Source organism: Sinocyclocheilus anshuiensis, unplaced genomic scaffold (genome assembly GCF_001515605.1).
Source record: "Sinocyclocheilus anshuiensis isolate Anshui unplaced genomic scaffold, SAMN03320099.WGS_v1.1 scaffold416, whole genome shotgun sequence".
Classification (NCBI taxonomy): domain Eukaryota; kingdom Metazoa; phylum Chordata; class Actinopteri; order Cypriniformes; family Cyprinidae; genus Sinocyclocheilus; species Sinocyclocheilus anshuiensis.
In genome coordinates, this window is record NW_015554105.1 from 1,006,020 (window position 1) to 1,028,395 (window position 22,376).

A 22,376-nucleotide genomic window follows, 5' to 3' on the forward strand; every position below is an offset into this window, starting at 1 on the left:
GCTGCATCTGCTGCCTACTTATACTCACGCTGTGATCAGCAGCAGCTGGATGCAATAATCGCATGCCAATGTGCATTGGCTCGTTTAGTTTACACTCGAAGTAGATTGGTCTCTCTAAGGAAGATCCCAATTCGTCGGTCATCCGACGTGATGTCGAGAGTGACCGACTGAAAGGGAACTCCTGTTCTGTATAATGTATAATATTGTGTAATTATGAAAGACATGTCACTGGAATGATGATTTGTTTGATTCTCTCTGCAGTTTGACTGAATGCAGTATTGGAGAAGAAGGTTGTATTGTTCTGACTTCAGCTCTGATGTCAAACCCCTCACATCTTAGATTCCTCAATTTGGGCAATAATGAACTAGGGCACTCTGGAGTGAAGCAGATCTCTGATCTACTGCAGAATCCACTCTGTAAACTGGAAAAACTATGGTGTGTTTGTTATATTATTGTGACAATATGATAATATTTCTGAAGAAGCACATGCAATTTATCCAAGGAGGCAAAGCAGGCAGTACTTTTTTTGGTAAAAACATGGAAATTGGCAACAATACAAAAATAAAATTGAAGCTCAAATAATAAGCTCAAATAATGTGTAAATGACTTATTTTTCTATAGTAATACTGTCCAACAGTTAAACCAGTGGATAACGTTTTCGAGAGAGGCAGCATCTCTTTTGCCTCTATTTGGTTAACGCTGTGCTTATGACTATATTTACAATTCAATTTACAATATTGAAAATGTTCTTCCCCTTGTGTTGGTTATGCCGTTTAAGCTTAGTAATTAGTAAAAAACATACATGACAGGTTACACACCAACACACATAAATGTTTACATGAAAACCTGAGATGTTCTTTATCTAAACCCAATGCAGGTTGTCTAACTGCAATATCACAGAGGAAGATTGTGTTGCCCTTGCTTCAGCTCTGAGATCAAACCCATCACACCTGAGACACCTGAATCTAAGTAAGAATAAACCAGGAGATTCTGGAGTGATGCTGCTCAATGCTCTGCAAAACGATCCACGCTGTAAACTACAGTGAGTGTCATTTTATGTTTACATTTATTTGTTTAATAGACACGTTATCCAAATGAGCTTACACCTGTTTTTAAATTGCTTTGGTTTGGTTTAAATTGCAAAAATGTGGAACTTTTTCAAAACTCCACACAACAGATCATCAAAAATGCACTTTTTTTTTTAAACATTTCAGCACATTTTGAATTGTGTTAGCACAATTCAGCAAATCACAAACATATATTTTCACTACAGATAAGTTTTTTATCTATATCAACAATTCATTCACAGCAACAGCCTTTCATAATGCTTTTACTAATCATTTGCATCTCTCGTCATTCAGTTTAATATTTTTCTCTTTTAATCCAAATGGTCTTAATGGTTAATCATTAAATAATTTGGTGCCTCTATAGCTTTATATAGATATAGATTCTATATATACAGACATGTAACTGGCCTTACTATGGTAGAGACCGCCAACTTATTGTAACTGACCCTTCATCTGAAAAGTTCAGCTGCAGTACAGATTCAGTCATATGGTACAGTGAATACATTTATTGTATTGACAGCAAACTTATTTCGGTCCATTGTTCAAGAGATATTAGACAGCCAATAGATTGCATCTTTTCATTATTAAAAGGCTGGAATACACTATGTAACATTTAAAATCTGAAAAGATTTTAAAGCACTTGGCATCGTACACTTGCCAACTTTGTAAATGGTTACAGAGAAAAACTGAACATCATACACTAAACCCCTCACATGCTCTCCACTCAGCATTTGAGTGGCCCCGCCTGCAGAACTCAGAGGAGGAGAGCCACCTTTGTTCCCAAAGCCATTGCATCGGCTAGATAGTTCCTCACTGGAAGATCTAGACTGTATGTATACTTTTCTATGTGCAACATGGAAATGAGGAAGGCAGTCCTTGCGGAGCGCTGGTGCATCATGGTTAAAAGCTCACGTATAGAGGTGTCAATAGTCAGCTCTGTAGAAATAGAAATTGGAGTTTCTATGGGATGAGGCAGATCAACTGGAGAGTTATTTTTATCTTTTCTCATTATTATGTTGAATTATTATTAAACCGACCACAGTTTTCCAAAAATAGAAGCACAAAGCTGAATCCAGCCGATTATGTGATCCTTCCTCACAGCATCATCATCAAGCCCAGAATCATCACCAACATCAACAGATTCTGTTGATGTCCTGTTCATGTTGATGACACCCAGTTGATGGTAGGTTTCTACACTAATGCCAGTTTTTGTATTCTCTAAAATCTCAAAAATCTCTGCAATAACTGAAATTATTTGGGTTATGTTCCCCAACCAACCAATGACTTCTATGAAGAACAGAACAATCCAGGGCCACGTTTTCCAAAAGCATTGTGAGCCTGAGTAGACTGTGGAAACCTTTGGTGCAATTGGTTTACTGTAAACTTAGGCTTGCAATGCTTTTGGGAGTCAAGATTTTCTCTGTGATTACAAAATAAACACAAGCCTTGAAAACCTCTACCAGGTGTGTCTATAGACGTTATCAACCTAGAATCTCATCGACGATGTTTATGGTTCCTGGCTTAATGATGAAACCGTAAGGATCAGGATCAAATAGCTGAATTCAGTCACTATAAAATAATTCAACATAATAATGTGAATCTGTGAAAATATCTTGGAACTCTCCAATTGATCGGACACATCCCATAGCAAACTCCAGTCTCCACAAGTATAGGTCTCTAATGAAAAAAAAGGGGTGAATGTTTGGTTCCAATGATTGGGTGTTTTCAAACAAGGATAGGCATTTTTTTAACTATCAAAACAGTTAAAGTACTCAAAAGTACGTAAAGCCCTAAGAGGCCATGCAGTATAATTTCCCTTTTTCTTTCTTGTTTTTCTCATGATGGCAACTGTTTTGTTGTGTCTAGATCACGATAAAACAATTAGTGGTAACACTTTACAATAAGGTTCCATTAGTTAATGTTAGTTAATGTATTAACTAACATGAACGAACAACAATACATTTATTACAGTATTTATTCATCTTTGTTAATGTTCATTAATGAAAATACAGTTGTTCACTGTTAGTTCACAGTACATTAACAAATGTTAACAAGCAGAACTTTTGATTTTAATAATGCATTGGTGTAAACCCTCTCTCCCGGGTCTTCACCGCCACACTTCGTTCTTGTTCCGAGTGGGTCTCGAACCCGGGTCTCCGGAATGGGAGGCGGACGCACTAACAAGGAGGCTAAAGCATCAGTCGCTAGTGCATCTCTTGAGATCAGGGGAGTGAGGTTTACCTGCACAGCATCTACTCGCTGGCCTCTGTTACACTAGTAAATGTTGAAATTAACATTTAAATGCTGTAGAAGTATTGTTCATGCTTAGTTCATGTTAAAGGCACAATATGTAAGATTTTCGTAAAATATCCAAAAACCACTTGCACAGTGTTATATATTTCATGCAGTTGTGTACTTGCGTTGTCCCAAAAGTTCCCAAGGATTTGTAAATCCAGAGAAATTCCAGTTTTAAATAATGGCTTGTCCCGGTTCATTGTCGCCTATCAATGACGTAATATCCGCGCTATCGGTTTCTGCTTTTAGAAACTATGGCAACACACGTGGACAAAAACGCTGCTGTACAGTTAAACTAAATTCATTACGGCTGTCATGAATAAAATTAAAATGAAATGAAAAGTGTTGACTGCAGCATTAAATTTAGACCATGAATCTTTTTCCCCGTTTTTACAGTGTTGCGCGTTATAACCAATCACACACGAGTCTGTTGAGCTTATGAATGCAGCGGCCAATCAGAGGCGTTCAGATGAGTCATGAGCTCGCTGACTGAATTCTGCTTTCTCGAGGATTCTCTCATCATAAACAACAAAGTGCAGATGTATGTATGATGTAAGTAGGAGGTTCATTCACCAAACAGTGTATAGACCACTTTACTGATTATAAGGGGAGGTTTTGAGAGTGCTATGTACGGTTCTTTGACAATGTAAATGTTCTTTGCTCACTTTCTCTGTATAATTTATTCGCTGTTTGAATAACTTTGGAAGGTAAAGGTAATAAAAAAAAATAATTAATTACATCCGTGAACATGATTTGTGAATTCCATACGTCTCTGAATGGTGAAAACCATAGATATGTATAAAACCACATCTCCCATCGTTCAACTCTTCTTCATAGCATCATCAAGCTTCAGCCTTTGTTATTGTTTAGAAAATGCGACCACTAGCGTCGAAAACTTACATATTGTGCCTTTAACTAAAGTAGTTAATTCATGTTAACTAATGAACCTTATTGTAAAGTGTTACCCAATTAGTTATGTCAAGATCATGAGAAATCAAGGAATCAAGAAATAATGCTGCGTGCTTTAGGACTTCTGTAAAACTGGGAAAAACTTTTTTTCCGAGTGCATAGGCATAGACGAATACACAAACATATTAATCATGTATACATTTTGTGAATACATAGCCTTAAGAATGATTTTGACAGACGACAATTCTTGTGACCCAGCCCAACCTAAAATCAGTTACTGACTTATGTCAGCGATTGTAATTACTAAGGATAAGGTCAGGCAAATGACAAATGTGTATGTAAAATACAGACTACAAACAGTAGCTATATTTATTAGATAAATCTTTCATAAATCATATTTGGTCTTCTCGTGCCCTAAGCTACAGGTTTTTTATAATAGTTGATGTGCTACTTAATAGCGCAGAACACAATGCAATTCCGAAAACTTTAAATGATGGGATCACTTTTTGATCATATAGACATAGTCACAACCTGATGACAAAACTTAAACAAATCAAGTGACTGGTGATCCAACAAATAGAATAACGAGTGTTTGTATGTTATAGTAGCCTAATGTTACAGTAATAGACAATGCTAACATTTAATAACACATCCCTGCATGTAATTGTTTCTGCCGTCCAATTCTGAAAGGAAACGTGCCCGGGCTTACTAATGAATGAACGCATGCAGTTTTTTCACATGCAGTTGATTGACTTGTTAAGTTGTGGATATTTTAGCAAACAGTTTGGTTCATACATTCAGTGTATCAGCATTAAAGAGGGCAAATGTTATCATTTTACCAAACTGTGTACGTTTCAAACAAACAGCATTTCAATCCATGATGTTCTTTCTCCAACCATGCAATAAATGAAGGTCGCAGAATAAGCGCAGTTTCATAACGTATTTAATTCAACTGCTCAGGTAATGTTAGAGGTATGACCCATTCCAGAATTATGATTTAAAATCAGTAAGAGCTAGAAATCTATCTTCGTATTACAGGTAGCTTTATATTACGAGACTACTTTCTATGTTCTATGTTTTGACGTTCTCGCACCCTAAAGTTCCTTGAACACTGAGTCTGAAATTTCCGTATACGGTTTTTCATTTTCGTCATCCTAAAAATTTCGTCACGCACAGAAACCTTGCACATGGAGTCCGATGCGTATTAATTAATCCGTTGCGAAAAAAATTCACAAAATAATACAAAATGGAGTCTTCAAGCTGTGAGGATGATTTTGTTGTCCTCTCTCTTCTTAAAAAGAGAAAAGAAAGATGAAATATTGGGTCCATACAAACCAAGGAGAGTTCCACTTCCTTATCAAGGAGCTGCGGGATTATCCTGGGCGATTCAAAGTTTACTTTAGGATGTCAGTGGCTCAGTTTGATGCATTGCTAGCGATACTGGAGCCACATATTAAAAAGAAGACCACCAATTTCTGTGAACTCATTGTGCAAGGACCTACACATTGCTTTGTGCTGCGAGAAGTGGATCAACTTGTCAGACGCCATTCTGGATTTTGGCTTTCACTTGTACGGTGGCTCTGAATTGTCAAAACGCCTCTAAAAATGCTTGCTACGGATGCAAAAAATGCAGAAAATCGAACCTGATCCAAATTGTTTTATGACGGGACTAAAGTTTCGGAGGCAGTGTGTAAACGTGATTGACACAACGTGAGGTCGTATTTATTTTTTAACGTGCGAAAATTTCGGACTCAGTGTGCAAGGGCCTTAAGTCGAAGTAAGTTGCTTGGAGCATTTTATAACTAACTGGTTAGCTTGAAAGAAAATTCACACAATTTAATCAAAATAGTTAAACAACTGGTAGTTTACCATAATCCGCTTCATAAACATTGTTCATATACATGCAATCTCTCTCAGTGTTTTTCAGGTTATGGCCCACTCAATTTGATCAAATCAGGTACAGAGGCTGAAAAATGCCCTGAAATTGAGAAACGCTTTTTTTGGTTCTGCAGAGACCTCATTCTGGTGCTCCATCGCTAGTTAGATCTGACTTCTGTGTGAGCTCTCAACCAGTGATGCACTGGAGCTCTGCAAGGACTGCCACCCTCATTTCCACGTAAAAGTAAAAAGAAGTAAATAAATCCAGAAATCAATACATGTGGGAATAAATAAATATAAAATATAAATGAACAAATAAATACATTTAAAAATAAAAATACAAATAATAAAATAATAAATGATAGAATAAGTAATTAAAAATGTAAAAAATAAAAATAAAAACATAAATGTAAAAATCAATACAGAAAATAATAAATAAAGGAAAAAGTAATAAAATAAATGCAGGATTACATGTTATTACAAATTAATTAGATTTGGTTTATCAAGTCATTAATTAATTCATTTGTTCATTTATTTATTCATTCATTCATTTACTTATTTATTTATTTACTTACTGCAGGTTTGGTCAGTATGTTTTAAAATCGGCTCAAAATATAAAAATGTCTGATATCCTCTGACTGAATGGAATCTAAAGAAGAGGTAGTCAACCTTGCTTCCAGAAATCACTTGACACTTAAATCATTAAATCTTTTTTTTAATTATTATTATTATTTTTTTTTTTTTTTTTTAAATCTAAGAACCTAACACATGCATTGTGAACTAGATGGTTCTTTTTCATTATCTTGGCCATCCATCTTTGTGAATGACAAACATATATGTAATTAACATTTTTTGATAACTGTTTATTCATGTCTCAATTCCAGATGTTTTAACTGGTGAATACGCTGGGAGGACAAGACAAAAGATTTAAGAGAAATACTATGTATACTACTGCATTGTACAGCCATCATGAAAGGCATTCTAACAGGGACTCTTGTAAGGACTCTTCATCTGCCCAGGAAAATCTTAGGCCACCAGGTCTGAGGTGTCAGTCTTAATGATGGGTGACCCTGGCGGTCTCATTCAACTTGGGACAGCACAAGACCAGCACTGACCAGATGTGGTTACAGCACTCAATACAGCCCTAAGATCCTGAAAATAAATCTAGTAATAATAGTATTAACTAATTACATTAATGTGTGAGCTATATACATTTCGAAGTTTCTAAATCCAGAGCATGGCCCAGCTAGACACACTCCTCCTCTGAGCTCATGCCACTGAAATGAATTAGTACTCGGGAGAAAGAAAGATCCACCCAGGTTAGGCTCTGTTTTTTCTCTCCATTTATCATTTCACTTTTGAAAAGCGTTACCATGGTGAATTCTTCTGTTATTGTAGATTTGACTCACTCTCTGATTACACTCTCTTGGTCATCTCACAGACCTTTGTTATCATTACAGTTTTGGTGTTTTATTTTGTTAGTTACCCTTTGTTTCTTTTCAACATTCATATCAGTTTTTTATATTTAACTTTTAGTACTGTTCATTGCTTAAAAAAATTCCTCAACACCTTTTTATGTGTATTTTTAAATATGTGTTTATCTTGATACAAGCCCATTTTTTAATGAAGAGCTGCACTTTGATTATCTTTGCTTAAAAGTTCCTTCCAATACACATTAGTATTGTTCGATATCATAACAAAAATTTTAGATATTATTAAACGGTAATGACAAAAAATAAATCAGAAAATGCTGATCTAATCCAACAAGCCAAAATCTGGTTAACAAGATGTTTGAAATATAAGGTAATGAACATGTTCAGGGCTTCAATACAAAGCATTATGGGCTTAAGCACAAGATACCGATTGACTTAAATTCAGTAAATATTTAATGTCCTATAAATAAAATAAAATGATGAGTACTCTGTTGTAATAGAACATAGTGAATTACTAGTAGTGATTGTAACAGTTCGGGTTTACGTGTGCATGTGCGCCCTTTTGTGCAGCTTTATATTGTGTAATTGATTAATCTCAAATATGATGTTCAGAGATGAGTACAAACACATAAAGTATTTTGTTACAAATGTATTTTGTAAAAAGCATTTTGTTACTTGCTCATCAAATCTATCAAAATAAAATACAAATGTGTGAGGAAATGTATCCAAATGCAAGCAATTTTTAATTTGAAAATTCAAAAATACATTGCGTGTACAAAATGTACTAGCAATTATTCGAACAAGTGCAAGACACGGTGTTATTACAGTAGTGTTAGATAGACGTTTAGTAACAGTGGCGTTAGATACTGTACACATGTAAGGGAAACAGGTCAATTTAGCTCAAAGGGAATCATTTAAGATTTTAAAGGGAATTTGGACAGAATCACTGTTTTACGGCTGATCACTGAGACGGCCAGCGATTCATTGAATGGGCCGTATAACATCAACTCTGCGATGGATATTAATATCCAAACTATAGTGAAAACACTATTAATTAGCACAGTAACAAGATCGGCAGTTTAAGACATTAACTTGTAAGCGCAAAACACAAGATACTTCTCTTTTCAATATAAATAAGGCTTTATTGGATAAATCTAAGACATATAAACTAATCTAACACATGAACACATGGTGATCGTCACTGGTTTACATGTGATGGTCATGCTGTACATCCCTGACCATTAATCTTGATTACTTGCCCCAAAATTGACAATCTCCTTGGAATTGTCAATAAGTGTTCTTTTGTTTAAATGCTGTGAGCTACTCAAAGCTGCTAGTTGGTTCAGGCTTGTGGCGCCAGGATCTGATTTACGAACATCCTGTGTCTTGGGCCTCTCTGTGGAATTCGGCTCCTCGTGTTTCAACTATGTTCTTGATCAAATCTTAAATTGTCAGATTCGGTCTGATACCCTACACACACGTAAGAGAATGAGAAGTGCTTTCCCTAACAGTGTCAGAAAACAAATGTGCAAACATTGTACCTTTAGTAGAGCAACAGCTTGTCACTGGGGCAGTGCCCTCAAAAGGACACCTTAAAAGTTCCTTCCAATACTCAATTTTTTGCACTTTTTTTTTTACTTCATACTTCATTTTACAAAACAACATATTCTGTAACCCTAGACACTAAAACAAATTATATGCAAGCATTAGCCAGGATAGTGTCAATTAACAACAAGAACAAATATGAAAATTTAGTTGTTAATGTTAATGACACAGACAATCAGCAGGTTTATTCGAATACTTGCCAAGACATTTATTTAGACAGTTCAAGTGCAATACACCTCTAAAGAGAAATGAATAATGCATAAGGCGCCTGAGGCAAATTCTAAAAAAAAAAAAAAAATGTGGCAAAAAAAGTAGATAAGTTACCTAGCAGGCTAACGTCACTAGTCAATAGCAGGTAAATTCACAAGTTCTAGAGCATCACAGCTATTTGCTAATTGCTTTATTTGTCTGTCCTATAATGACATTCAGTGAGCAATATCTGATAAACGGATAATCCAGTAAACACTTTATCTTAGGGCAGTTTGCACTGAGCACCAAAGCAGCTTTCCAGTTGGGTCCAACCCTAGGCGAATTAAGACTCATATGGTTAATTCATCTATGGATCCAACAGGGTGTGTCTAAAAAGGTTATAAGCTATATTTGGTTAAGTTGGTTAAGTTACTGTATTTTTTTAGAATAAAATGACATAGTATTTGATAAAGTCTCTCAAAATATTTAATTACAAATTACATCTGATTATTTTTCTTGTCCAGCAAAATAGAAATTACAAAATGAATTAATTTTACAAAAGCAATTAAAAACTGAAATGTAATTAAAATACCATATCTGATGATGTTTAGGGGAGTTATTGGTGTTCACTGATTCTTCAACTTCAAAAACAGCTTGGGGAGTTCATATATATATATATATATATATATATATAATTAAAACGGTTTAATTGTCATAATTTTCATTTTCTGTCTTTAATGAAACTTCACTGTCAAGATTAGCAGTGTGTAGAGGTTGTTGAATCTGAGACAAAGACACTGAAGAGTCAATAAAAACCCTAAATCCAGCACAGAGGGGTTCAGTGAATGTGGAGTAAAATGTGTGTAAGTGTGTGAGTGTGTGTGTGTCAGAGACGCTGTAGAAGGACAGAGTGCCATCCTGCCAGTCCAGAAACACTCCTACTCTCTTAGAGGAGAATGGGATGTGTATGTCACTGCTTTTATTATTGTGCCAGACAGTGAAAATCTCATCAGCGCAATCAAGGCTCCAGGACTTTTCATTGAATCCAAACCTACAATCATCACTTCCTCCTTTCCTGCTCATTCCTTTATGTGCCACTGATATAACAGCCCCCCTCCACCCGCTCCATTCGACCTCCCAGTAGTACCGTCCTGACAGACTCTCTCTACACACAACCTGAGGAAAGTAATCAAATCTCTCTGGATGATCAGGATAGGACTGCAGCTCCTCCAAACGTGTAACCTTTCTGTTCTGCTCAGACAGACAGAGATGGATGTTTACTGTGTTTGGATCCAGTGTGAGATCACAGGCATCTGAACACAAGAGACAAAACAGAGGGGAGAATGAGAACACAACAGAACAACAGTGACAAAAGGTGTGTTTGTGTGTGTGTAAACTTACACTTGCGTAGTCCTGCTGTAATCATGACCACTCCAGCATGATCCACACTGTAAAAATAAATAAGGCCACTTTCTGCTTTTCTAATTCAATAAGAACATAAAATAAGTGAAATGTGAAAAGTAAATAAAATATACTTTTCTGTAGAAAAACTTTCCTATTCATTGGAAGTATGCCCTCTTTCTTCTGTCTGGTGTGAGTTTGTTTGTCTTAGCACATGGCTTTGTTTCCTATAAAATTCTCTCTCATTATTACTCTGATCCTCTTGCTCTTTTCTCCTCCTCTATCCCTCTCTGAACTAGTGATGGGAAGTTCGGATCATTTTACTGACTCGGATCTTTGAATCACGTTCAGCAAAATGAACGAATCCTTTTTCTCCCGAGTCTTCGGGTCATTCATTCTTTTGTCACGTCACATCCCCATAAGGTTAATTGAATGCTATGCATTTTTAAAGGGAACAGAATTGATTAGTTCACCTCTCGAGTATTCGGGTACGAGTCGTTTGTTCTTTTGTCACGTGACCGCTTTCCGGATCAGTATCTTGTAATGTTGTCTTATATTTAGGAATCATTTCCCCATCATACAGATAAAGTTTAAAGCATTAACCAACTCTTTATTATCACATTCATTATAGAAAAGAACCATCACAGAAATTCACAAATATATAAATTGTAAGAAATAAAAAGCTATAAAGCTCAAATAAAATTTACAGACTGCATAGCCTCTAGCCCAGGGCTGCCCAAACTCGGTCCTGGAGGGCCGGTGTCCTGCAGAGTTTAGCTCCAACTTGCCTCAACACACCTGCCTTTAAGTTTCTAGTATGCCTAGTAAGAGCTTGATTAGCTGGTTCAGGTGTGTTTAATTGGGGTTGGAGCTAAACTCTTCAGGACACCGGCCCTCCAGGACCAAGTTTGGGCAGCCCTGCTCTAGCCTATGGGGCTGTCACGTGATGAACGAACGACTCTACTGTTTCCTGTACAGAACCTATTGGATGTTGCTGTGTATGCTGTGCCATTCCTGTCGGATCCAATATAAACAGCAGAGCATTGCTTTTTAAACTCAGTCTCTCTGCAAATCCAGCGTCGACCGCTGTCTTCTTTACAAAGGAATCCGCGGTGAAATTAAGCGAACAAACATTTAATGTTTAACTCACGTGAGCTTAAACTTCATTAAAAATAAAGTTAAACCACGCATTCCTAATATCTGAATCCGAAGGAAGTTTATGCAGCGACTGTGTTCTTCCACAACCAGGCACTGCACAATATTTTGCAATCTTCAACAGCATGTTTATTGCTTGGTTGCTCAATCCGGTTTAGCGCCACTTATGTTGTTTCCCTACTGTGTCATACGTGAATCAGTGGGCGGGGAATTAGGCATTGATATTCTTCTGTGGAGGCAGTGTTTAACCTATCTATTATAGATAGGTGCATTCCAGGATCTAGCGTTGGCTTGGCCTGGTGTCAATAAAAGCTTTGATTCCAATAACAAGGACGTTTTCAGTTCTTTTCATATATCAAAAGCTGAAGTAAAAGTTGATATCTCAATTCATGACCCCTTTAATAAACCTGAATTTATTCCTCACCTCTCTGGGTCCTCTTTCCAGTGAACATGCCTTGACAGCTCCAATACACTTTAGCTCCTTTACACTTTGAACTCCAAATAAACAGAAAAAAAGTTAACCATAATGCCCAACATACTTGAGTTTCTCCAGTTTACAGTGTGGATCCTCCAATAGATCAGAGAGCAGCTTCACTCCAGAGTCGCCTGGGTGATTGTAGCTCAGATCCAGTTCTCTCAGGTGTGAGGGGTTTGACCTCAGAGCTGAAGCCAGATAACAACAGCCTTCCTCTGTCACCATACAGCCAGATAATCTAAGACACACACACATCAATAGTAAAGACCGCAACACTAAAACACCAAACCCTTTCAGGATACATCTCGTTTGAATGGCAGGGCATACACGGCAGCAGGTCAGGCTGCAGCCTCATTGCAGACCATGGCGGTGCTTCAGGCTTACCAGGCTGATCTACTGAAAGACCTGGATAAAGGCCAGGGTCTATCCCCTGTTGTGATGGCTGAGTTGCGTCACACCACAGACCTTGCTCTCCGTGCGACTAAGCAGGCTGCCAGATCCATGGCAGCCATGGTGGTTACAGAGAGACATCTGTGGGTGAGTCTGGCGGATATCGGTTCGAAAGAGAAGGGCATTCTTTTTGATGCGCTGGTTTCCTCTTCGGAGCTTTTCGGCACTTCCGTCAAGACAGTGGTCATGAAGTTTAAGGAGGTCAAGACGCGCTCGGCTGTCTTTAAATCCTTCATTCCACAAAGGTCCGGGCTTCGGACTTCGCCTCCAGCCTATATCCATGAGCCTGAGTCATGTGCGGGAGCCTACGATCCACGATTCATCTACAATCCATTTTCATCTACTCTACTGCTAGTTCTTGTGTATTCGATGCTAGCGTTTCTCTGCAGCGCTACTCGGTTGTGGAGCTCAACGCTCCATAGACGGTCGGGCCCATGGGTTCTCACTGTCACACTGCTCTTATGGTTGAACCAGTAATCACCCCTCTGCGGATTGGGCTGCAGTACACTGCGTTCCCTGAGGTAAGAGGGATTTGTGTTTCTGTGGAAACCCCTCTTTTGTGCTTTCTGCTCTGAGGAGCAGTAAGCTCTATTCGCATGAATGGTTATTGTTAATTCCGCTATTTCTTCAGATTCTATTGAGTCTGGTTATACGGGACCCACGCTCTCTATCGAGATAGCGAGCATGAGACCGTGTCCAGCTGCTCCAGTGGACTGTCTCTTATTGGGCCCTGCTGGGTTACCCCTTCTAATCTAGTGCCCCCTTCTGCTGATAAGTGCTCCCCTCTCTGTGAGGGTTAGCTACGAGTCACTCCCAGTATGTGCTGTAAGGGCCCGCTTCAGCTTGAGAGCCGAGAGCCGAGAGCGCTGCTCCCGAAGTACCCCATTTGCAACAAACTAAGTGTTAGGCCCGTCTCTGTCGCCTCCTTGGTCAGTTGCCTTTATGTTGGGTCCCTGTTGTTCCCTTAGAAATGTATGATCCCCTTCTAGCAGGATCCCATTTCTGATGTCCCATTTGCGATCTATCTGCCCCCAGACATGGCTGTGCTCCCCTCACTGCGGGAGGGTCCCTTTGAGCTTGCCGGTCCTGGGCAGACTGGGTGAGTCCTCCTCTCAACTCGAGAGTTAGGTCATCTTCCCTGGGCTATTGGTCGTTTCGGTCGAGCTGGGTTCCTCTCTCTCCTCGTTAGGGGTTGAACCCTCTGCTCTTGAGCTCCGTGGCAGTGACATCAGATAGTTGGGCCGCTTTCTGCTTCCCTGTCATATAGCCACAGTCATATAGGGTCCCTAGGCTGGCTTAACACAGCCTCGGTTACCCCTTAAGCAACGGTGTTTCTAAATCCATGCTATAGTAAGTGCACACGCTAATAGGCCAGGGTCTGGTGTGGTTTTTTTAGACACCTGGCCGTATCCCCTTGAAGGAATCTCTTTTTCTGATTCCAAGCCTTGAGCTCTGCCCTAGGCTTGGGCTTCCCAGCCCAGCCAGTATCAGGTAAGTTGTTTAGGATATGCAGCTCAGGCCCTTGGCCGGAGGGGATAATGTCACTGACAGCCGTCAGGGGCAACTCCCATGGCTATGGTAGAGTTGGTACTTAGTGCTCGCCGTGGTTTTCTGGCATGCACTCCCTTCAGCATGGTGGCGTGGATATACCGTTCCCCATAAGCGACCCCTAGAGGACGCAGTTCGAAGTTCCCTCGAAAGGGAACGTCTCAGGTTACATATGTAACCATGGTTCCCTGAGAAGGGAACGAGACACTGCATCCTCTAGTTTCCTTGCCATGCTTCAGATGCAAGCTTCAGACGAAGAAGCGGATGACGTGTTATCCCGGCGCCCTTTTATACTGTGATCGCGCAGGGTAATGACGTCATAGGCTGTCGCCGGCCAATGTTATTGTCATTTTTAGATGTATGTTTCAGACACCGGTCACGCTGAAGGCGTTCCCCATAGCGACTTATTATTAATACATTTTTTATTTATTTATTTTTAATAAATTATTATAAGAGAATGGTTTTGCCTATCATAAAGGTTTTATACATTTTTTGCTAGCATGGTCTAATGATGATCTGAACTAAATACAATGAATATCTTATCAGCTGTCTAGAATGAAAAGGTAGGTTTTTCAGAAAATTCAAAGTGGCATGTTTCTAGGCCATATGGTTCAAAAGTTCAAAACATAAGTGAAATTTGCTGTATATGATCAGATTGTCTTCTACCTGTGTGCCAAGATTTCTTTTCACTGTTCTATGAACTGACATAGACTTCAAGAGTTGTAGAAGAAGAAAGAGATTATCTAAGTAATGTAATGAAATTACCTCAGTGTCTTCAGTGTACAGTTTGAACTCTTCAGTCCAGCATAGAGAAATTTCACTCCTGAATTATGCAGGTCATTGTTACTCAGGTCCAGCTCTCTCAGTGATGAGTTTGATGATTGAAGCACTGAGGCCAAGCCTTTGCAGGATTGATCAGTGAGATTACAGATTGCCAGTCTAAACAGAACAACCAATTTTCAAAATAATCAAAACAACTATTTAAAATTCCACTACAAAATATTTTTTTAGTTAAAAATGAACAAAAGTTAATTTTAGTGAAAAGTTTCTATGTAGCCTATGCTTTTACATTGTGTGAAATAGAAACCAATAGCAAGTTTTACAGCTAAAATATTAAATTGTTAAATTAAAAGGGATAATAAGGACAAAGCACAAACTCAGTGTTAACAGGTAAGAAGAATGTTCTGCAAGAACAAATGCATTCTCTCTCCTCTAAACAGTAACATGCAACTGTCATTCCTTTATCCTTTATCTATTCTTGATAATTATATGAATTTGTAACATCATTACAGATAAGGATATAACTGTAAAATGCAAATGCTTTAAATAACAACAAATATGTCAAAGAACCTGACAGGACAGGTTATATGCTCATGAGTTTGTTTGAAGGGCATAATATAATGTGTTGACGTCTTAGGCAGCTTGGATTGTGCAATTTTTCCATCACTTTGTGATCTTCACAAAGATCACTCATGCCTCCCTGCAGCAGGACTCACCTGTTCACGCAGGTGAACAGGACCCTAAGCATCCTTATTCTGGTGTTTTTCAGAGTCTGTAGAAATGCAATTTATTATAACGTTGACTTTAATTGCCTTCTGCCTGTAAACCGTAAGTAACTAAGGACTAAGTGTTTTGTTTGTTTATCTCTCTCAAGCAGGGACAGAAGAGAGCATCAGCAATACCATTTGATTGTAAATAATAAATATTTGTGGTACTGTGAACAGAATTAAGCATTGCCGTCAGTCTAATATATAATTGTAACATGGACAAAAATGAAGCTGGAATATTATGCCTTTCTATGATAAATAATTAGTCAAGATTAAATATGTTATAATTGTATATTTTTAATATTAACAGTATTTTTTTATATTTGATGCCAATTTACAAATAAAAACATCACAGTTCCAACCCTACCGAGTAATATTGCAAACTGTCCCTTTGTGCCACCAGGTGGTGATTTCACAGACAGGTTTAACAGTGTTGACTTGATAGAGAATATAACATTATAAGATACATGAATACTCACATAGCTTTTCTGCAGTTGTTCACAGCTGGTATCAGTCTTCTCATACCTTCCTCTGTTGTGTTGTATTTCTTGAGGTCAAGCTCATCCAGCACCTCCTCTGACATTTGAAGCATGTAAGCTATTGCTGAACAGTGAGCAGCAGAGAGTTTATTCTTTGAGTATTTGTCTTTGAGTGTTGATTTCACGAAGTCTTTAATCTCTTCGTAAAGAGTCAGATCATTCACTTCCAGCAGACAGAGGAACAGATTGATGGATCTGTCAGCTGAAAAAGCATCATTAGCTCTGATTGTGCTTTTAATGTACTGGGTGGTGTTCCTGATGCTCTCTGAGCTGTTCTCTGTGTATCTCAGAAAACCCTGTAGGAGTCTCTGATTGGACTCCAGCGAGATGCCCAGTAGGAACCGCAGGAACAGATCCAGGTGTCCATCTTTACTCCACTGGGTTTGGTCAACTGCTGATAGTAGTATTTCAGAAAGTGAGATCTTCCTAAACCCGAACCATTCAAAAGTGTTCAATGTTTGCATGTTCTTAGCGATATATGAGTGAAACACAAAGTAAGCAGCAAGAAACTCCTGAAAGCTCAGATGTATGAAGCTATAAACTTTTCTCTGATGAATCACAGATTCCTCCTTAAAGATCTCAGTGCAAATCCCAGAATACACTGTGGCATCAGTGACGTCTATGCCGCTCTCAATCAGGTCCTCCTCGTAGAACATCACATTGCCCTTCATCAGCTGTTTAAAAGCCAGTTCAGCAAGTTTCACAATCATTTCTCTATTTGACTGTAGGAGATTCTCTAGATTATCCTCTTCATATTTCTGATTCCTTGTATTTATTTGAATTAGCAAGAAATGTATATACATTTCAGTAAGAGTTTTAGGGATTTCTGCACTGTCATTGTGTTTTAGGATGTTTTGAAGCACAGTGGCTGAGATCCAGCAGAAGACGGGGATGTGGCACATGATGTGGAGGCTTCTTGCTCTTCTGATGTGTGAGATGATTCTGCTGGCTTGATGCTCATCACTGATTCTCTTCCTGAAATATTCCTCCTTCTGAGGGTCACTGAATCCCTGAATTTCTGTCACAAGGTTGATGTATGTGGAGGGGATTAGTTTGGCTGCTGCTGGTCTGGAGGTGATCCAGATGTGAGAGGATGGAAGAAGATCTCCTTTGATGAGGTTTGTTATCAATACACCCACTGGTGAAATTTCAGCAATATCAGAAACGTTCTGTCTGTGTGAAAACAGTGTAATTCTGTTTTCGTCCAGGCCATCAAAGATGAAGACAACTTTACATTCATCATAAATCTTAGAGTCCAGAACTTGAAGTTCAGGATGAAAGTCCAGCAGAAGTCTGTGAAGACTGTACTGGTGATCTTTAATCAAGTTCAGTTCTCGAAATGGAAGCACAAACATGAAATCTACATCCTGATTGGCTTTTCCCTCGGCCCAATCCAGAATGAACTTCTGCACAGAGACGGTTTTTCCAATTCCAGCGATGCCTTTAGTAAGAACAGTCTTGATTTGCTCTTTCTCCTCACATCCTGGTTCAGGTAAGGGTTTAAAGATGTCATTGCAGTGGATTGGAGTGTCTTGTGACTGTTGTGGTCTCTGTATTTTCTCCATCTGTACAACCTCATGTTCTTCATTCACTTCTTCATTCTCTCCTTCTGTGATGTAGAGCTGTGTGTAGATTCTGTTCAGCAAAGTTTGATTCTTTTGTAATTTGATTCCTTCAAATAAGCTCTCATATTTGTTCTTCATGCATGTTTTGTGAGTGTCTTTGATTCTCTGGTGCCTGATGTTGGTCTCCACTAAGGAAGTGCAGGTCAGATGATTCACAGATTTCACCAGATCATTGTGTTCATCACTGGAGAGACAGCAACAAAAAAAAATAAAAAAACAAACAGAGAAAAATGTGAAAGTACAGAAAACTATTATACAAAAATATCAATCATGATTTAATATTTTTATAGTTAGAACCAATAATGACCTGCACACTTAAAGTTTTGCTGTAAAAACATGTTACCGATGTCCATTAGAATTTCTAATTCTAGTCAAAAGCACTGTATTTTTTTCTTGTTTTGTTGTTTTTACAATGTTAGTATCACAAGCATCTGCACATACAACTGCTAGGCTTAATCTTTGAGACAAGCATGATACTTGCAGGATAAACTATGTAGTCAGACATTAGCATAGCCTCAGGAAAGGGGAAAAAGCTGCTTTAGAGCAACACCAGGATGAGTAGATAATGCCTGAATTTTAATTTTTGGGTGAACTATCCCTTTAAATTTGCACTTAAAATTAAGATTTTGTAAACTGTATTTTGCACTATTTGCATATATCTACATCTTTACATTAATACTGCACATTGAACATGGCAAAATTCAAATGTATTCTGAGATGACTATGGATGTATTCACACTTGTAGTTCGGTTCGTTTGGTTCATTTGGTCCGGACCAAAAAGGAAAATTATACATTTGGTCCTGGTCCGCTTAGCATTCACATTGGCATTTTTGACAGCAAACCTAAAGACACCGAACCTAAAGGCATAGTGATACGTTCACAACCTGATTGGTCGGCTTGAATGACGTATATATCATGACGGAACTCACCGAACACCCCAAACAAAAGGTGCGTTAGACTTAAAGCGGCGCTGCGGGTGTATGATATCAAAGCATCCATTAACCGATCGGTCTGCTCAGCACCGCTTTAAGTCGAACACACATAATGCTGTCTGCTGAACTAAGCGCGCTCATTCTTTCTGTCACGAATCCGGTCCGTGGCCTTCCGGCCGATTGCCACCAGAGGTCGCTCTCCCATTACATTGACTCTCACACCACACAGACTGTTACACATCACACTGCATTTCCCATCATCCATTGCACTGATTACACACACACAGCTGCATCCAATGATACACGCTTTATAAGCCATGGACTTCCTCTCTCTCACGGCGTGATAGCACTTTACGGAGCCATTTCCCTGTCTTAGTTTCTAGTTTCTAGTTTCAGTTCCTAGTTCTAGTCTTAGTCTAGTTTGGTTGTGTTTCCTGATTTCCTGGTTTCTGATTCTTACATTTAGTCATTTGCAGTTGCTTTTATCCAAAGCGACTTACAATTGGGGAATACATAAAGCGATTCTTCTTAAAGAGGCGAACAGACACAGGAAGTGCTCATAATACCAAGTTTCAGGCATTGTTCAAAAAAGTACAAGCTAGAAAGGGAAGGAATAAATAAAGAGAAAGACAAAGTTTTTTTTTTTTTTTCCATTAGGATGGTGCAAGGAGATAAAGAGAGATGTAACATGGGCTCTTTTGGGCTTGTAGAAGACCAGTCGTTCTGCTGCATTCTGAATCATTCCTAGAGGTTTGATTGTGATTGATGGAAGTCCAGCCAGAAGAGCACTGCAGTAGTCCAGCCTAGAAATGACAAGGGCCTGGACAAGAAGTTGTGCAGCATGCTCCATTAGAAAGGTCCTGATCTTTCTGATATAGTGCAATGCAAACCTGCAAGATCGAGCAGTCTTTGCAATGTGGTCTTTGAAGGTCAGCTGGTCATCAAAGATTACACCAAGATTTCTGACCGAAGTTGATGGGGTAATTGTAGAAGAACCTAGCTGGATGGAGAAATCATACTGTAGAGTTGAAGTGACAGGGAAGACAAGAAGCTCAGTCTTTGCCAGGTTGAGCTGTAGATGATGTTCTTTCATCCATGCCGAGATGTCCACCAGACAGCCTGAGATCCGTGCAGCTACTGTTGGATCATCTGATTGAAATGAGAGATAGAGCTGTGTGTCATCAGCATAGCAATGGTAGGAGAAGCCATGTGCCTGTATGATGGGACCCAGTGATGTAGTGTATATGGAGAAGAGGGGGGGTCAGGGAGTATGAAGTACTCATTATGTGATCATCTAAACCAAATCTTAACAAGGAAAAAGTATAAAAACTGCTTCTGTGGTCATCACTATCCTATCCTCTTGCAAAAGGACCAGCTGGATGGCAAAACAGTGCTAGCAGTACCTCAAAAGTAACTGGAATCAAATAATAACTATTGACCATGTAGGGATTTCTATCACGAACAGGACACTGATATGCCACTGCATCAACTCATCATGAGGCTTCGAACTAATCCAATCAGGAGATAACACAGCTTTAATCAGTGTTTATTACCCTTTTTAGGAAATTAGGTTATTAAAATGTGTGTAATATGTGAAGTTTAATGTTGAACGAATGGGCATGACAAATGTAGAATGTTGAAATGAAGTAAACTTTAATAGTATGTACAATATTTGCATTTAAGAGACTTTATAGAAGTATGAACAACTTTTATAGGTGTCCCCATGTGATGAATTGAAGCCTCTTGCTAATGTATGCACGCTCCGCCTTGCAAGAAGCCGATTGGAAGATCGCGCCATAGGTGCTAGGACCAACCTCTAGTAGAGAGGAGTTGTTCCACACATGTGACATGTTCCCTTGCTGTCTAACCTGATTCAGTGGCCTTGTGTCTCTTTGTGTTTTCCTTTATAGCTATATATTTTGTAAAAATTTTTTCCCTCTTTCCCTTTCTCTCACTATAATTTCCTTTCCCCTCTAGTCCCCTCATCAGGGAACTCCCTTAACTCAACTTTAAATCCAGGTCCAGCCGTTGCCAACTGATCGAGGCGACTGGGGGTTATGCCCCAGCCAGAAGTCGCATCGCCGGGACCAGCGTCAGGGATAGTACTCCGTGAACAATCGGGGTTATTGATAACAAACTGCAAAACCTGCACTCAAAAGGTGTACGTCCGACTCGATCCCCGTGATGTTGTCAGAGCTCACTACACCCCCTCAGCCGCTCAAACCACTTGGGCTGGAGCCCGTTGGACTCGAGAAATCCTCGCCCACGCCCAGGCAGATGTGAACCACATGCTGCACCAATTACAGAAAATGACTGTAACCCAGGCTGAATTAAGCGGGTATAACCGGCGTCCCAAACGATTTTTGGGCGCCCTGCTGGGGGCTGCTGCGGCTGTAGGAACTCTGTTTAACATCGGCATGAATACCGCTAATGCTGTTAATCTGGCCACTGTGAGGCGGCATGTGGGCGAAATCCAGGCTGAAATGCCTGGGATACGACAACAGCTCTTAGTCCAGAGCAACGCCCTACAGACCTTCGGGAAGTCGCTGAACGGCACCATCACAATTCTAAATACCCATAGCACCCTTCTAAATCAAACCATAAAATCCATCAACAAACTATTTTCGGTCGTGCAAAGCGATTTAGCCCAAACACAACTCCTAACCACCCTCATGACTGACATGCTACGGGAAGTAAGCTCCTCGATCGATAACTTAGCCATGGGTAGGATCCCCCACTACTTGATACCTCTTAGCCTTGTCCAAAACATCCTAACTTCGGCCACTATGGGCCCTGCTAGTCCAATCCAAACCCATCTCGCCTTTTCACTGGGCAGCGCTATCCTCTTATACGTAGACCCAGAAGTAGGTGACTTGGCCTTTCTCCTCAGTTGACCTATTATTGACTCCAATAACATTTAGCAGCTCAAAGACATTGTGAATGTGGGATTTTGGCAGAGTAACACCTATGTCAAAATACACACTCCTGAAGTCGTTGCGTATCACGAGAACAACGAGCAATTGTACCTGGCCCCAAACCTGAAAATGTGTACACTCACTAAAGACATTCATTACCTCTGCCCGAGTAAACCCTTCATCCGTGATAATACCGAGGGCATCTGCGGCCTAGAATCCATCAAACTTTATTGTCCCTAAGGGTTCGATCCTCCATATTGACGATTTAGCATTGTATCACCTTACCGACGACCGACGACAGGCTGAACTCGGAATCTCACCCTTCTTCAAACAGCATTCCTTCATCCTCGATCCAGAACTGGAAGAAAGGATCAAGGAGGAAGGAACGCAATCTATTGATTTGACTCCGGGT

At 39.3% G+C, this 22,376-nt stretch overlaps 2 protein-coding genes across 2 annotated transcripts in view; one reads left to right on the forward strand and one right to left on the reverse strand.

Moving 5' to 3' along the window:
• Nucleotides 1–1,046, forward strand: part of LOC107669693 (NACHT, LRR and PYD domains-containing protein 12-like) — a 39,954-nt gene extending 38,908 nt beyond the window's left edge. The window contains exons 10-11 of the mRNA XM_016462044.1: nucleotides 262–435; nucleotides 878–1,046. Of these exons, the coding sequence (XP_016317530.1) occupies nucleotides 262–435; nucleotides 878–1,046 (343 nt within the window). The remainder of the gene's footprint in view (nucleotides 1–261; nucleotides 436–877) is intronic.
• An 8,331-nt stretch (nucleotides 1,047–9,377) lies between these two features.
• The window catches only part of LOC107669697 (protein NLRC3-like), a 20,499-nt gene continuing 7,500 nt past the window's right edge, over nucleotides 9,378–22,376 (reverse strand). Inside the window, exons 3-7 of the mRNA XM_016462048.1 lie at nucleotides 16,432–18,300; nucleotides 15,171–15,344; nucleotides 12,472–12,645; nucleotides 10,778–10,824; nucleotides 9,378–10,689 (exon numbers count right to left, since the gene is read on the reverse strand). Coding sequence (XP_016317534.1) covers nucleotides 10,082–10,689; nucleotides 10,778–10,824; nucleotides 12,472–12,645; nucleotides 15,171–15,344; nucleotides 16,432–18,300 — 2,872 coding nt within the window. The 3' untranslated portion in view covers nucleotides 9,378–10,081. The remainder of the gene's footprint in view (nucleotides 10,690–10,777; nucleotides 10,825–12,471; nucleotides 12,646–15,170; nucleotides 15,345–16,431; nucleotides 18,301–22,376) is intronic.